At 37.0% G+C, this 15,639-nt stretch overlaps 1 protein-coding gene across 1 annotated transcript; it reads left to right on the top strand.

Annotated features, from left to right (window-relative positions):
* Window positions 1-1,682: 1,682 nt before the first annotated feature.
* Window positions 1,683-15,132, top strand: LOC128251093 (uncharacterized). Its single transcript, XM_052977468.2, has 6 exons — window positions 1,683-2,336; window positions 8,730-9,066; window positions 9,777-9,955; window positions 10,567-10,730; window positions 12,544-12,707; window positions 14,260-15,132. The coding sequence occupies exons 2-6, from the start codon at window positions 8,736-8,738 to the stop codon at window positions 14,310-14,312; spliced, it is 891 nt and encodes a 296-aa protein (XP_052833428.1). The 5' UTR covers window positions 1,683-2,336; window positions 8,730-8,735; the 3' UTR covers window positions 14,313-15,132.
* The last annotated feature ends 507 nt before the right edge of the window (window positions 15,133-15,639 follow it).

The raw sequence follows: 15,639 nt of genomic DNA on the forward strand, positions 1-15,639 counted from the left end.
CCTTGTTTTTAAAGGTAGAAAGTCGGGGTTTACATGAAATATTTTGTATAATATATATAAATAAATAAATGGAGTTAAACGCGGGTGTTATTCAAATTTGAATAACACCTGCGTTAAATTCAATTTATTTACATATATATATATATATATAATTTAGAAAAAAAAACCCACAATTCTTGAATTCATCCATGAAAATCCACAGTCACATATAGAAAAATTTATAAGTAAATACACTAAAAAGACCTAAAATAAAAATACTAAGTAATATATATTAAAATAATAAAATAATTTTTCATTCCTTGCTCTTAAATATGGTTTTGGTCGTTTTGACTACTTCTTCTAGCGTGTAAAAACTACCTATTGAAGGTAGTTTTTTCTTGTGTTTAAATGTACACTATTTCATATTGAGAATATGTTGTCTATTGAGTTTTTACGCATGCTAGGCCACTGGTGGTGGATTTAAAAAAAAAACTTACAACCCTATATATAATTTATGTATATATAAAGAAAACAGAAAATGGAGAAATATTCTTTTCTACTATAGGCACAAGGCCGGAAACTTTTCGAGAAGGGACCAGTCGATTAGATCAACCCCAGTATGCAACTGGTACTTAGTTTATCGACCCCGAAAGGATGAAAGGCAAAGTCGACCTTTCTTACTTTGTTTCAGGCACTTCATTGTGGCCTTGCTGGGGCAACAATTTTTTGTCGAATGAATCGACTCCAGGACTTATGCCTCTTTTAAAGTCTGGTACTTATTCTATCGGTCTGTTTTAGCGAATCGCTCAGTTACGAGACGTAAACAAACCAACACCGGTTGTCAAACGATGTTGGGGACAAAGAGAGATGCAAAGATATACACACAAACACATATATACACGCAAACACACATATACACGCACAGACACACACACACACACACACACACAATTACGACGGGCTTCTTTGGGTTTCCGTCTACCAAATCCAACTACAAGTCTTTAGTTGGCCCGAGGCTGCAGTAAAAGAGATTCGAGCGAAGCGCCACACTGTGGAACTGAATCCGAAAGCATGTGGTTGGGAAGCAAGCCTCTCACCACACAGCCGTGCATGCGCCTGTAAGTGATAGATATGTTTATGCATAAATAATGCTTTGTAGATCTGCACTAATTATCTGTTTGCAAGGTATAGTAATTAAGTAACACCTGTAGCTCCATATTACATGAAAAATAACTTCTGCTATGATACGTGTGTGTGTGTGTGTGTGTGTGTGTGTGTGTGTGTGTGTGTGTGTGTGTGTGTGTGTGTGTGTGTGTGTGTGTGTGTGTGTGTATCTCTGTATATTTAAACCACTTAATGATTACGAATCACCGATATTTTCTACAATACTCCACGCCCCTCAACGCCACCACTACCATAAACATCACAGCCTTCACACCCCCCCCCCCCTCCACCCACCCACCCTCAGTAACCAGCGAACCAGCACCGCGACAATACCACCATCACCCTACCCCACCGACACCACCGCACCTACCATCACCACCGTCATCTGCAACACCACTACAACTACAACTACAACGGACACATCTTATTGATTACGCGTCTGTTTATCGAATGTGCTCAGTGAAGCGTGTCTTTTCATAATGGCACGTAACATACCTTGCTTTGTAGTGTATTAGCGGAGATATAATAGCAAATTGAACAGAATTCATCCCAATCAAGTATGCTGACCAAAGTGGACATCATTGGCTATTGTACAGAGATGTGATATCAGCAGATATTTGTTACAGAAGCGGATACTCTTGACATCAGAGGACAGTTCGAAAACCCAAGTTCCGGTTTCACATTTAGAGACAGTGTTGACCTCCGTGGTAATTCTGAAAGCAGCGAATAATAGCATTTGCAGAAGCTCTGGATTAATACCGAAGGTCAGTGCTGACCTCTGTTGTAGTTTTGAAAGCAGTGGATAATATACTTTCAATTATAGGCACAAGGCCTGAAATTTTGTAAGGACGGGATAATCAATAACACAGAATTTTGCTCAACTGGTACTCGTCAGTGAGTTCAAAAAGACGAAAGGCAAAGTTGACCTCGGCGACATTTGAAAGGGGTGAATAATACTGGCATTTGGAGGAGATCTGGTTTGACATTTACAGCCAGTGCTGACTTTTGTTGTACTTCTGAAAGTAGTGGATATAACTGGAGTTTGTGGCCAACCTTGATATTTTGGAACATTACTAATATAAGTGGACGGTCATCCCAGCCGAGGAAATTATTGGACAGTCATAGCGGACAGATTTAACAAATTCTCCCGTTGCCCACTGAAAGCTGTGGTGCTGCCTCAAGCCCCGCCAAAGGTAAGTTTTGTTTCATAATCTAAATACTTCGTGTGCATACGTGCGCAGATGTTTGTGCTTGTGTCTGAGTCTGCGTGTGTATATGCGTCCGTATGCAGATATGTGTGTGTGTGTGTGTGTGTGTGTGTTAGATTTAAGTTTACGATGTGTGGTGTAGCGGTTAAGGTCTCTCACGATCATAAGATTGTGTGATCTCTGAAGAAGACCAACAAAGATAACAACACAAATAGGGGCTGCAATAATGGGTGGAGCACTTGCAGAAAACAGCACTGCTTGGAACCGCTCGAATACTCCGGAAGGTGCTCGAAAAATAAGAGGTGTTACCTTAGTTCACTGGTAGTGAACAGCTGACACTGTAGTACATCTCCAGCGTAAGAAGCTGAACAAAGGCAATAATAATAATAATAATAATAATAATAATAATAATAATAATAATAATAATAATAATAATAATAATAATAATAATAAAGCTCGTCATGCCTCAATGATAACAAGGCAGATCACAAACCAGAGTGGTTATCGACCGAATCACAAAGGGCCACTCACTCGAAATAGATCTGCTAGCCTTAAGAAGCTACGTCACGAAAGCTCGGAGACGGTGTTGTCTCAAAAAACTTACCCTAAACAGACAGATCCGTCCCCTAGCGTCAACGTCGAAGCTTGTTATGCCTCACTGTTAATAAAACAAAATATAAACCGCAATGGTCATAGACCGGATTATAAAGGACCACTTACTCGGATAATGAACCAGATCCGAGACGAGAAATCTGCTACTGGTTCAAATCTTCCCGACACACAGGAGCTGGAAGTACCCCACAACCGGAATATTCCAACAGATGGCCATCCATGCTCGTCATCAAATAACCAAAAGATAAAGAATGAAAAATGGTCTAGGGAAGATAATAAAGAAGTTCTTAGAGCCTTCTACCGTGCCATATATTTCCCTACAGATAAATCTAATACTGTACAAACCTACTTAAACTGGAGACAGAAACACCTTGCAGTAAGACCCTACATAGACAGTAATAAACTTGCCAACGTCAGAAGAAACATTATAAAAAAAAAATTACTAACTGAAATAGAGATTGACCAAATTAAGCAAGCAGTAAAGGATAAAAAGAATGAAACTGCAGCTAAAGAAGATACTACAGAGGAAATAATTATAAACCAGCCCAAGGCTGATGAAAATACAGTAATAATTGAAAGAGTTAAGGTAACTGATAGGCAAAATAAAATACTCTCTGAACCAACCATAAACACAAAGGCAGGTGAAAATCAAATAGATGAAGGAAGTCATACAGAAATCGACGCAACAGAACTACATGATCTAAAAAATCAAATCATGATTGAATGGCTGAAAATTAAAGAAACTAGTATGAATGAACGCGACACTCTCCCCAAAATTCGCAATTCTAACCAAAACCTGAAAATAATTGGTAAAATCCGCCTTGCACTTAAGGATATAATTTCAGCTAATGATGTTGATATTACAGATCTCAACCACCTGTACTATGCATCCGCAAGAATCTCAACGATTCTATGTGGTGAAAAGATTAGAAAAAGACAACACTCCCACAAAAAGCCTTCTTGGCAAGAACGCATTCAACACCAAATTAAGCTGCTTAGATCTGACATAGAATGTTTGAAAAACCTTAAATTTGACAAGAGTATCAAACCTACAAAGACCCAAAAACTAAAGAAAAAATATAACATGAAAACCATAGTTGACATTGATGCCACCATAGAAACCATCAAGCAAAAGGTATGTGCTAAAGCTGCCCGCATAGCAAGGTATGAAAAGCGTGTTAAATTCTTCCGAGATAATAACATGTTCAAAAATAACCCCAAAAATTTCTACAGGAAGATAGGGAAAACACCAGTAACAATAAAGTCTGTCCCATCAAAAGAAGAAGTGCAAGAATTTTGGAATAAAATCTGGGCAGAAGATAAAACACACAATGAAAAGGCCCCTTGGATTGATAGAATAGCTACAGACCTAGACTCCTTAGAGGAGCAAAAGTGGGAGGGGGTCAGGGTAGAAGATATAAGATCTGCTCTCAGGAGGTCAAGCAAATGGAAGTCTCCAGGAAAGGATAAAATTCCTAACTTCTGGTTGAATGCCTTCCCAGAAAGCCATGAACTGCTAACAAAACTTTACAACGATGTTTTGCAAAATCCTAGTTTGATGCCCTCTTGGCTAGTTAATGGTTTAACATTCCTGCTTCCAAAAAATGAGGAAACAAACGAACCAAAAAATTATCGCCCCATAACCTGCTTAACAACAATGTATAAGACGCTAACATCTGTCCTAACCGAGTACACCTATAGTTTTTTAATAGAAAGTAGCATATTTCCTAATGAGCAAAAGGGATGTAAACGTGGATCTTATGGTTGTAAAGATCAGCTACTCATCAATAAGATGATCTTAGAAGATTGTCACAAGCGACACAAAAACTTGTCAATAGCCTGGATAGACTATAAAAAGGCCTTTGATAGCCTACCACATAGCTGGATTAGGAAATGTCTGGAAATGTATAAAATAGCTCCTACTCTGCGAAACTTTTTATCTGTAAGTATGAGATCATGGAGAACCACACTGATGTTGAACAATGACAATGAATCTCTAAATGCTGGAGATGTAAGAATTTCATGTGGCATTTTCCAGGGTGACTCACTATCACCACTCCTCTTCTGTCTAGCCCTAATACCGCTCTCAAAATTGCTCAATGATGCACAGTATGGTTATAAAATATTTGATAAAAATATAAATCATCTCATTTACATGGATGATTTAAAGCTCTTTGCAAAAAATGACCAACAACTCAAAGGCCTACTAGCGATTGTTAAACAATTCAGTGATGACATCAGGATGCAATTTGGCCTTGATAAATGTGCAAAAGCTATCTTTATCAAAGGAAAAATGACAAATACATCTAATGTGAACCTTGACCAGCAAAATGTCATAAAAGAGTTAGAACCAGCGGAGAGCTACAAATACCTAGGGGTAATTGAAGGGGACAATATCAAGCACTCAGTGATGAGGGAAAGGATCAGAAGAGAATGTTATCGCAGGGTGAGAGCAATACTGAAGACAGAGCTGAACGCGAGAAACAGGATCGAAGCGATCAATGCTCTAGCCATACCAGTTGTGACTTACAGTTTCAACATCGTTAACTGGTCAATTACTGAAATATGTAATGTTGACAGAAAAATACGAAAACTGTTGACAATGCATAGAATGCACCACCCTAAGGCAGATATAGAACGTCTTTATCTGCCAAGAAAAGAGGGAGGTCGAGGACTACTACAGCTGGCATTATCAATGAAGGTAGCCACAATTGGCCTAGACACCTATATGAAAAACTCTGAGGACTGGATGCTAAAACTTGTCTTAAAATATGAAAGCAAGAAAGCATCTTACTCAGTAACAAAACAGGCAAAGGAATATCTAAGTGAATTCCAATTGCAACAAATTCAAGAATTAGACGAACTAGAAACACCTACAGAAAAAGCTAAGCGCTTGAAAACCCGTGCTAAAATTGCTGCCTTAGCTATTATGACTGAAAAATGGCATGGAAAACCTCTCAATGGCAAATACCCAAAGAGAGCGAATAATGCAGATATTGACAAAGCCCTTACCCACCAATGGTTAATGGCCTCTGGATTGAAATCAGAAACAGAGGGGTTTATCATAGCAGCCCAAGATCAATGCCTACCTACAAAGAACTACCAGGCCAACATTTTAAAGAACGGCAGCTCCCCATTATGTCGTATATGCCAACAACAAAATGAGACCATCGATCATGTTGTCTCCATGTGCAGTCTGCTTGCGCCTACAGAGTATCTCAACAGGCATGATAGAGCTGCACAATATATTCACTGGGTAATATGCAAAAACCTGGACTTGCCCCATGATAAAAACTGGTGGGAACACAAACCACCCCCAGTACTTGAAAATGATCACATTGCACTCCTCTGGAACTTCACCATTCAAACTGACAGAAAGATAGACGCAAATAGGCCAGACATCATACTGAAAGACTTCAGACAAAAATCATGCCTCCTCATTGATATGACTGTCCCAATTGATATAAACGTATCTGTCAAGACCTACCAAAAACTGAGCAAATATAAAGATCTTGAAATAGAAATTAGCAAAATGTGGAATCTGAAGACGAAAACAATACCTATTGTCATAGGTGCCCTGGGAATGACAGCGAAACGGGCTGATTACTACCTAGCTCAGATACCAGGAAACCCCAAAATGGCTGAAGTCCAAAAGATAGTGCTCATGGGAACTGCCCATATCCTACGTAAAATACTGTCTATGTGATCTCAAATTTTAAAGCAAACATAATTTTCTTATGGTTTCTTAAACATTCACTTGAACAAAACTGTACAAATCCAAATATATGGTACCCTAGGCATAACACCTACATGAACTTCTAACTTGTTGTCTCTTGAGGTCTCTGGGTGAGACTTGGATCCAACTTGTACAAATGCAAAACAAAAGTCAAACATAAAATAATAATAATAATAATAATAATGATGATAATAATAATAATAATAATAATAATAATAATAATAATAATAATAATAATAATAATAATAATAATAATAATAATATTAATAATAATAATAATAATAATAATAATAATAATAATAATAATAATAATAATGATAATAATAATAATAATATTAATAATAATAATGATGATGATAATAATAATAATAATAATAATAATAATAATAATAATAATAATAATAATAATAATATGATAAAAACTGGTGGGAACACAAACCACCCCCAGTACTTGAAAATGATCACATTGCACTCCTCTGGAACTTCACCATTCAAACTGACAGAAAGATAGACGCAAATAGGCCAGACATCATACTGAAAGACTTCAGACAAAAATCATGCCTCCTCATTGATATGACTGTCCCAATCGATATAAACGTATCTGTCAAGACCTACCAAAAACTGAGCAAATATAAAGATCTTGAAATAGAAATTAGCAAAATGTGGAATCTGAAGACGAAAACAATACCTATTGTCATAGGTGCCCTGGGAATGACAGCGAAACGGGCTGATTACTACCTAGATCAGATTCCAGGAAACCCCAAAATGGCTGAAGTTCAAAAAATAGTGCTCATGGGAACTGCCCATATCCTACGTAAAATACTGTCTATGTGATCTCAAATTTTAAAGCAAACACATAATTTTCTTATGGTTTCTTAAACATTCACTTGAACAAAACTGTACAAATCCAAATATATGGTACCCTAGGCATAACACCTACATGAACTTCTAACTTGTTGTCTCTTAAGGTCTCTGGGTGAGACTTGGATCCAACTTGTACAAATGCAAAACAAAAGTCAAACATAAAATAATAATAATAATAATAATAATAATAATAATAATAATAATAATAATAATAATAATAATAATAATAATAATAATGATGATTTCATTTATTTGCAACAAAGGGAGACGATACAAAGGCAGTCATAAAATGTGGGGGTTTACATACAGGGTACCCACAAAGTCTGGGTACATGGGGATTAACACATACTTTAAGAAATTATTATTTCTTATATTTAATTGTTTATGTTATGATTTTATTTGCTCCATGTACCCCCATGGGGATTAGTACATACTTTAAGAAATTATTATTTCTTATATTTAATTGTTTATGTTATGATTTTATTTGCTCCATGTACCCAGACCTTGTGGACACCCTGTATAATGAAATGATTTAAAAAAAGGGGGTGGAGGAAAGAAATTAAGTATACACAGTATGCACTGAAGAAGGGACATATACATAACATACAAAGGTTTAAAAAAAGGGGCCGAGAGGATGATAGAGATGTGGCCCTTCTGATACAGGAAGGCCTCTAGGGATAATCGAGGAACCCCACTGTCCAAGATTTCCCTGAAATCCCAGTAGCAAGTGTCCTCTCCAATTCCTTCTTTACGACTCCCAGGTCTACACTTAGAGAGGTACCGTCCACTCTTGCCATTTTTGCAACTTTCACCCACCTTTCAATAAACTCACTCGAGGACAGCACTTCACTCTCCACTCTTGATTTCCTTTTCAAGTGAAACTTGAAGAAGTCAAATAGAGCTCTACCAAATAATAATGGGAGTAATGTAGAAAGCTAGGATTCAAACATACTGATAAACGGTATGAACATGAACCTAGTAAAGCACTAGAAAGTAAGAAATACAAGATGTTGTAAGATGTTAACATTCAGACTGACAGAGTAATAGAAGTTTCAAGCCCCCCACCCACCGTACCTCTTCTTTGTTTCCCTCCCTTACGTACCTCATGCTTTTCGTTACCTTTTTCTTTACTTCTCTCTTTCTGTCTCTGTTTCTGCTGATTCTAGAGCAGGATGTACCAGTTTCTATCTGCCGGTACAACCATGACCATCGTGTTGCTAGTAAACCTAGCAACAATTCTGACCGTTACCTCAGATCAGAAGTTTAATGAAGCCCACTACAAACGTTTGCCTCCTGGGTATTCCTATGGTTACCTTCAGACATCTCCAACAGAACAATTCTCCACATCACGAAATCTACTGGCATGTACCGCTATCTCCCTGAAGAGTCAATCCGAATTGTTCACTTACAACAAAGTCAGCCATGTTTGTAAGAATTACTCACCGAAAAATATAATGACAGTCGTCAGCACGAATGACAGCAACGAGATGTCCTACTTCAGAAGTAAGTGAATTATTATTATTATTATTATTATTATTATTATTATTATTATTATTATTATTACTATTATTATTATTGCCTTTGCACAGCTTCTAACGCTGGAGATGTACTACAGTGTCAGCTGTTCACTACCAGTGAACTAAGATATCACCTCTTATTTTTCGAGCACCTTCCGGAGTATTCGAGCGGTCCCAAGCAGTGCTGTTTTCTGCAAGTGCTCCACCCTTATTACAGCCCCTATTTGTTCCACGTACTTCACAAGATTTTTACTCACTGTTCCCAGGGCTCCGACAATTATTGGTACTACTGCTACCTGTTTCATCGACCACAACTGCTTAACCTCCCAAGCTAACCTGTTATACCTCTCGACTTTTCTTTCTTCCTTATCACATACCTTGTTGTCAGCTGGACATGCTATATCTATGATCCAGCATAGTTCGTTTTCTTTCTCAATTAAGACTATATCTGGCTTCGAATTCTCATGGTCGCACTGAATCATAAAATCCCATAGGATCTTTGCATTGTTATTTTCGAAGATACCTTCAGGTTTGTGGTCGTACCAATGGTCTTCTCTCTATACTTTTCCATTATTATTATTATTATTATTATTATTATTATTATTATTATTATTATTATTATTATTATTATTGTTATTATTATTATTATTATTATTATTATTATTATTATTATTATTATTATTATTACTATTTCAGGTAGTGAATGGATTAAAACTTATGCCATATCAGTGGGAGCAAATTCGTTAATCTATAATTCCATACTCAATATAGGAAGTCCTTCAACTTGGAAAGTGGACAAGTGCAATGGAGCTTATTGTCCTAATTTCTTCCGACATCCAATACTCGACATCTGGAAGAGTCTTCCAATTGATCAGGCATGTATGCGCCGCACACACACACATGTTGTATGTACATATGCTTATACACACACACCAACTTACATTCACTATTTTTTAAAATAATAATCCTTTGTCGTGTAGGTTCATTACCATCACATATGTATCAATTATGTTCGCATCCTAACCGATGCACCTATCTATATTCGCATTCTGAAGACATTTACTTAAACCAGTAAATTGAAACGATCGTAAATGCTACCTTCATCTCTGCTTCTTCCTTCTTTGTTATCTAATTAATTAAAGACATACCAGCGATAACCACGAGCTTCCCAATGTTATTATATCAATTTTCTTCTCCTATATAACCTACATTTCTGTTTACCAACCAAACCACCTGCTACCGTACAACAACCTTACAAAAGACTGTACCTACACAGTATATATACATACATACATATATATATATATATATATATATATATATACACACACACACACACATATATATATATATATATAAACAAAAACACACACATACACGCATACGTACTCGTACCTACATTCACACGCATTCACATATGCACACATACACATACAAACAGGCATGTACATGTAAAACTTGCAATGTAAATTTTTTTTTTTTTTAGGTGAAACTTGTGCTATACAAAAAGAAAACAGCTGTAGTAACAATGGTGTTTAATGGACGAAATACAACACTTGAAAATTGGTTCTCTGCTAAAAACCTGAAAAGTTCCCCATGGAATGATCTAGCAACAAGCCCCCAAAATTCTTTCTCAATGGCTGGCGCTGTGTAGGTCATCATTATCACTGTATATTACTCAATTGGCTTTAGATTCCGTGTTCAAATTTAAACCCTTTCAGAGCCGCTTAAGAAAAAGAAATAATGAAAGTGAAATTCAAGATGGATGTTCTCAATTCTTTTCTTTTTCTCCGAAATTCCTGATACAGAGCATTCGTCACGACTTATTTTGAATTTATTTTCGAAATCGAAAATAAATTTTGTATTATATTCTTTACACGAGTACTTTTTTATATACAGATTATTATTTAACGATTATGTTTGAATATCTATCTATCTATCTATCTATCTATCTATCTATCTATCTATCTATCTATCTATCTATCTATGTGTCTACCCTATCCACATATTTATGTATCTATCTACTTCTCTGTCTATCTACCTACTTTTCTATCTGTCTGTCTGTCTGTCTGTCTGTCTGTCTGTCTGTCTGACTGACTGACTGTCTATCTATCTATCTATCTAGCTAGCTAGCTATCCATCCTTCTAGCCATCCAAGTTACGGGAACGTAAAAACACCAACACTGGTTGTCAAGCGATAGTGGGGAACAAACGCACACACATTCAAACATAAACCCCCATAAATAAACATACATACATACATGCATACATACATACATACATACATACATACACACACACACACATACATACATACATACATACATACATACATACATACATACATACATACATGCACAAATAAACACATAAATGTAAAACAAGGTGGAAAACATAGCATTCAAATAGCGAAGGTAGAGCAATATGCTTTTTTTTATTGAAGCTGCAAAAATATCATGAAACTCTTACTCAGAGTTTTACGTTTCCGTTCGTCGGACAATGTTTGTAATTTGTATTCAATGTTGTGAATTGAAACAATTGTAGGCCTTGTTAAAAATGTTAATAAATTAATTTAGATCCATTAAATCTTTCCCTTTTCTTACTTGATAATATTTGATATTTATAATACACCTATTTTTATACCGAAGAGATATTTCTCAACAATATAATATATTAAATCAGTGTAACTTGGATGAAACCCTCCAATAAGAGGCTTATATATCCTCGTAGTGACTGAAAACTATATGTATGTATATATATATATATATATATATATATATATATATATATATATATATATATATATATATATATATATATATATATATATATATATATACACGCACACATACATGCGACGGGTTCTTTCAGTCTCCGTCTACCAAATCCGCTAACAAGATTTGATTGGCCCTAGGCTGTAGCAGAAGTCACTTGCCCAAAGTTCCGTGCATTGACACTGAACCCGGAACCATGTGGTTGTGAAGAAAACTTTATACCCCAAAGCCAGGCCTGCGTCAATTCATGAAGATCTGAACATGCACAAAATTTGTGTAAAGTTTGTTGTCAGGGTGGTGAATGACGAACATCCTGGTAACCAACTACTTGAAAGAGATGGACATCGGAACTGGTCTTAACCCTTCCCTACAGTCCAGACCTAGCTCGCTGTGACTCTTGGTTGTTCCCAAATCTGAAGGAGACCTCCAGGGGCAGTCGGTTTGAAGATGGAAGCCGTAACAAGAATCCTTGGCACTTTCACTTCGAACGACTTCCATGCGGCCATCACGAAATGGCTGGAGCGCTACAACATATTTATTTAAGTCAGAGAATTTTACTTTGAAGAAGATTAGAGTTTTGTATTTCGTTGAAATTAATAAATGCCTTTCCTGAAAAAGTAATGCACATTGCGGAGATTAAGCAACAAAAAGATCTAAAACCAGCCCTTTTATATTTTTTCTCCCCACAGAAACATCCGCCGATTCTATGTGTCAGCTTTTCACAACGCATGTCCCGGTGATGCCGGCTGGTTGTGTATTAATGAAAAATTCCATGTATGTACTTGGGAAAGGTCAAGCTATTTCCCTTCAATCATATACTCTAATACAAAGGCGAAAACCATATGGCATAACGGTAAGTATTTCGTCGTCTGTCTATTTTATCACCTTGGCTTTCTGTTTCGAAGTTTTAGTGAGTTAGATTGAGCTGAGTCTATTGTGTATGAAGCGTAGGGAACTACAGCCATTTTGGCGCCGTCTGTTTAGCGTCTCTCATTCGACGCCGATTTATTTCACATTAGACGCGTCTTAATGTTTATCTCGTTTTAATGCTTCTTCCGTTCATTCAGCCATTTTCTTCTCTATCTGTGTGTCTGTCTGTCCGTCTCCTTCCCTCCCTCCCTCCCTCCCTCCCTCCCTCCCTCTCTCTCTCTTCTAGTTATATGTTGTGGGGGATGAGGTGAAAGCGAAGTAGGACCTCTTTGCTTCGGGGTGGTCGGGCTGTACTGACGTGCGTGGACGTACGATCTAGAAGGAATTTGCCTTTAGGTTCTGGCCAGCGGTTAGGCGGTTAGGGTGTTTTCGGATGTAACGCAGCTGGCAGGTCCACGCTACATGAGAACCTGAGGGGAAGGGGAATGGTACTTCGTCCCTCATACTACAAATGTAATGTCTTTCCCTCTCCCTTTCTCTCCCACCACCCCCGCCATATTAGTATATGTTGCTAATTGGCTTCAGGGTGTGTGTGTGTGTGTGTGTGTGTGTGTGTGTGTGTGTGTGTTGTGAGGAGTGGGTATGCTTCTGTCTGTATGTGTGTATACGTGTGTTTCATGAGTTTTGCTGTTTTAAAGTGCCTAGTAGTAGCAGTAGTAGTAGTAATAGTAGTAGCAATAGTAGTAGTAATAGTAGTAGTAATAGTAGTAGTAGTAATAGTAGTAGTAGTAGTAGTAGTAGTAGTAGTAGTAGTAGTAGTAGTAGCAGCAGTAGTAGTAGTAGTAGTAGTAGTAGTAGTAGTAGTAGTATAGGTAGTGGTGGGTGGTTGTGTTTGTAGTAGTAGTAATGATGGTGGTAGTGTTGGTGTTGGTAGAAGTAGTGGTAGTAGTAGTAAAGATGGTGGGGTGGTATTAGTGTTGGTAGTAGTAGTAGTAGTAGTGGTGGTGGTGGTGGTGGTGGTAGAGGTGGTGGTGGTGGTGTTAGTAGTAGTAGTAGTAGTAGTAGTAGTAGTAGTAGTAGTAGTAATAGGAGCAGTGTTAGTGATGATGGTAATAGTATTGATGGAAGTGATACTACAAGTGATAGTAGTTGCAACTATAGTAGTCGTAGTAGTAATCGAAGTAGTATAAGTAGTAGTAGTAGTAGTAGAGGATCTCCTCTGGCTGTCACTTTTCAATTTCTTTCATGTTTGTTCCAAACAATTTCATATTTGGTGTATTGGTGTAGTTTCGTAAAGTAATCATTGACAACAAATAAAGAGTTAATAACTTAACGTTAGCAAATTTTGCGTAATTTTAGCCAATCGAAAGCTACAGACATATATAGGTGCCTGTTTCCCTTGGTAACAAGGCAAGCTATTATCAAGCTGCTTACTCACGCTGTGGTGGTGATGGCGGTGATGATGATGATGATGATGATGATGATGATGATGATGATGATGATGATGATAATGATGATAATGTTGTTACTTTCAGGATATGGAACAGCTGATTCCATGGCCATATTCATTCGAATGAAACCGAACTAATCAATCGCAGGATATCCACACCAGCCGCTATTCCGAGTGTTAATTGTTGTTGTTATTATTGTTATCGGCCAATACCAAGTCGACCGCCACCAATGCTCACAATTCAACTGATCAATACCCCCACCTCCTCGCCACAATAAACCTTCGATCCAACATTGACTGACTTCGGGATTCTCGTCTGCTTGATACGATGATGTTCTGTGTATATCTTCTCTTTTTTAATTTTCGAGTAAATTCTGACCGTTCACCGATTTCGTAGCAAGGTTGTGAAGGAAAACATCTTGTTTTAACCATCGCCTTTAAAATCTTAAGAAGGTCTTGCAAATTTTTATACCCCCAGATATCGCGATCATTTGTAGCTTATGGATTATGAATGTGCATTCTCTTCACAAAGTTCTAAGTTCTGCCATACTTTACTCCGGACGGGTTGGTATGTGTCCTGTTAATTGGTATGAAACTGGAAGCGCATCTTGAGTACTGGATATGCAAATGCCTTATCAATGGTCCATAGATGTCCTCTTTACCTTGTATTTTCCAAATCACATTCGTGTCTGGTGGGCAGATGATTTCCAAAGTATGTATGTATGTATGTATGTATGTATGTATGTATGTATGTATGCATATGTATTCACTTATCTATCTATCTACTTTAGATGCACACACAGACACACACACACACACACACACACACACACATACACACACACATACATACACACACACATCAGTCTGAAAACCGCTTTTGAGCGGGAAACTCGTAACAGAGTCACTTGTAAATTTATAAACGTTCAATTATTAAAGTGGAAAAATTATCAGTAAAGCATTTTCCATTCATATTTCTTTTCATATATATATATATATATATATATATATATATATATATATATATATATATATATATATATATATATATATATATATATATATAAACAACAATGCGAGAATGTGGTACATTGTAAAGTATTAGCAGAAGCTCAGGGAAGGAAAGAAAGGTAGTTTTACGTTTCGAGCAAAGCTCTTCTTCAGAAACAGGAGAAAGAGGAAAGTCCAATGGAAAAGGAAGAAGGAGAAAAAAAAATCGCCAACGATTCACATGTGGTTTTCAACCACGGTAGTGGTTGAATATATTCTTAAGTCCAGATGAAACAGTACAACGAGCTATATCTATTTACTTTTGAGGTGCTTGTGTACGTATACATGCACATATCCGTTCTCATAGTCACGCTGAGTCGATATCTTTGCAAGTGTCATAACCAAGACTTTTATTAAACACCACACCAACGTCAGAGACTTAAGAAAGAAAGCCTTAACCGTACCACTTCACACA

Source organism: Octopus bimaculoides, chromosome 28 (assembly GCF_046866305.1).
Source record: "Octopus bimaculoides isolate indiv1 chromosome 28, ASM4686630v1, whole genome shotgun sequence".
Lineage (NCBI taxonomy): Eukaryota > Metazoa > Mollusca > Cephalopoda > Octopoda > Octopodidae > Octopus > Octopus bimaculoides.

What these genes read in the sequence shown, in the direction of transcription:
- LOC128251093 (XM_052977468.2), top strand. Translation starts at nt 8,736, where the DNA reads ATGTACCAGTTTCTATCTGCCGGTACAACCATGACCATCGTGTTGCTA. An exon ending in CGAGATGTCCTACTTCAGAA is followed by an intron (nt 9,067 to 9,776) that starts GTAAGTGAATTA and finishes TTACTATTTCAG; the next exon opens with GTAGTGAATGGATTAAAACT. An exon ending in TTCTCAATGGCTGGCGCTGT is followed by an intron (nt 10,731 to 12,543) that starts GTAGGTCATCAT and finishes TTCTCCCCACAG; the next exon opens with AAACATCCGCCGATTCTATG.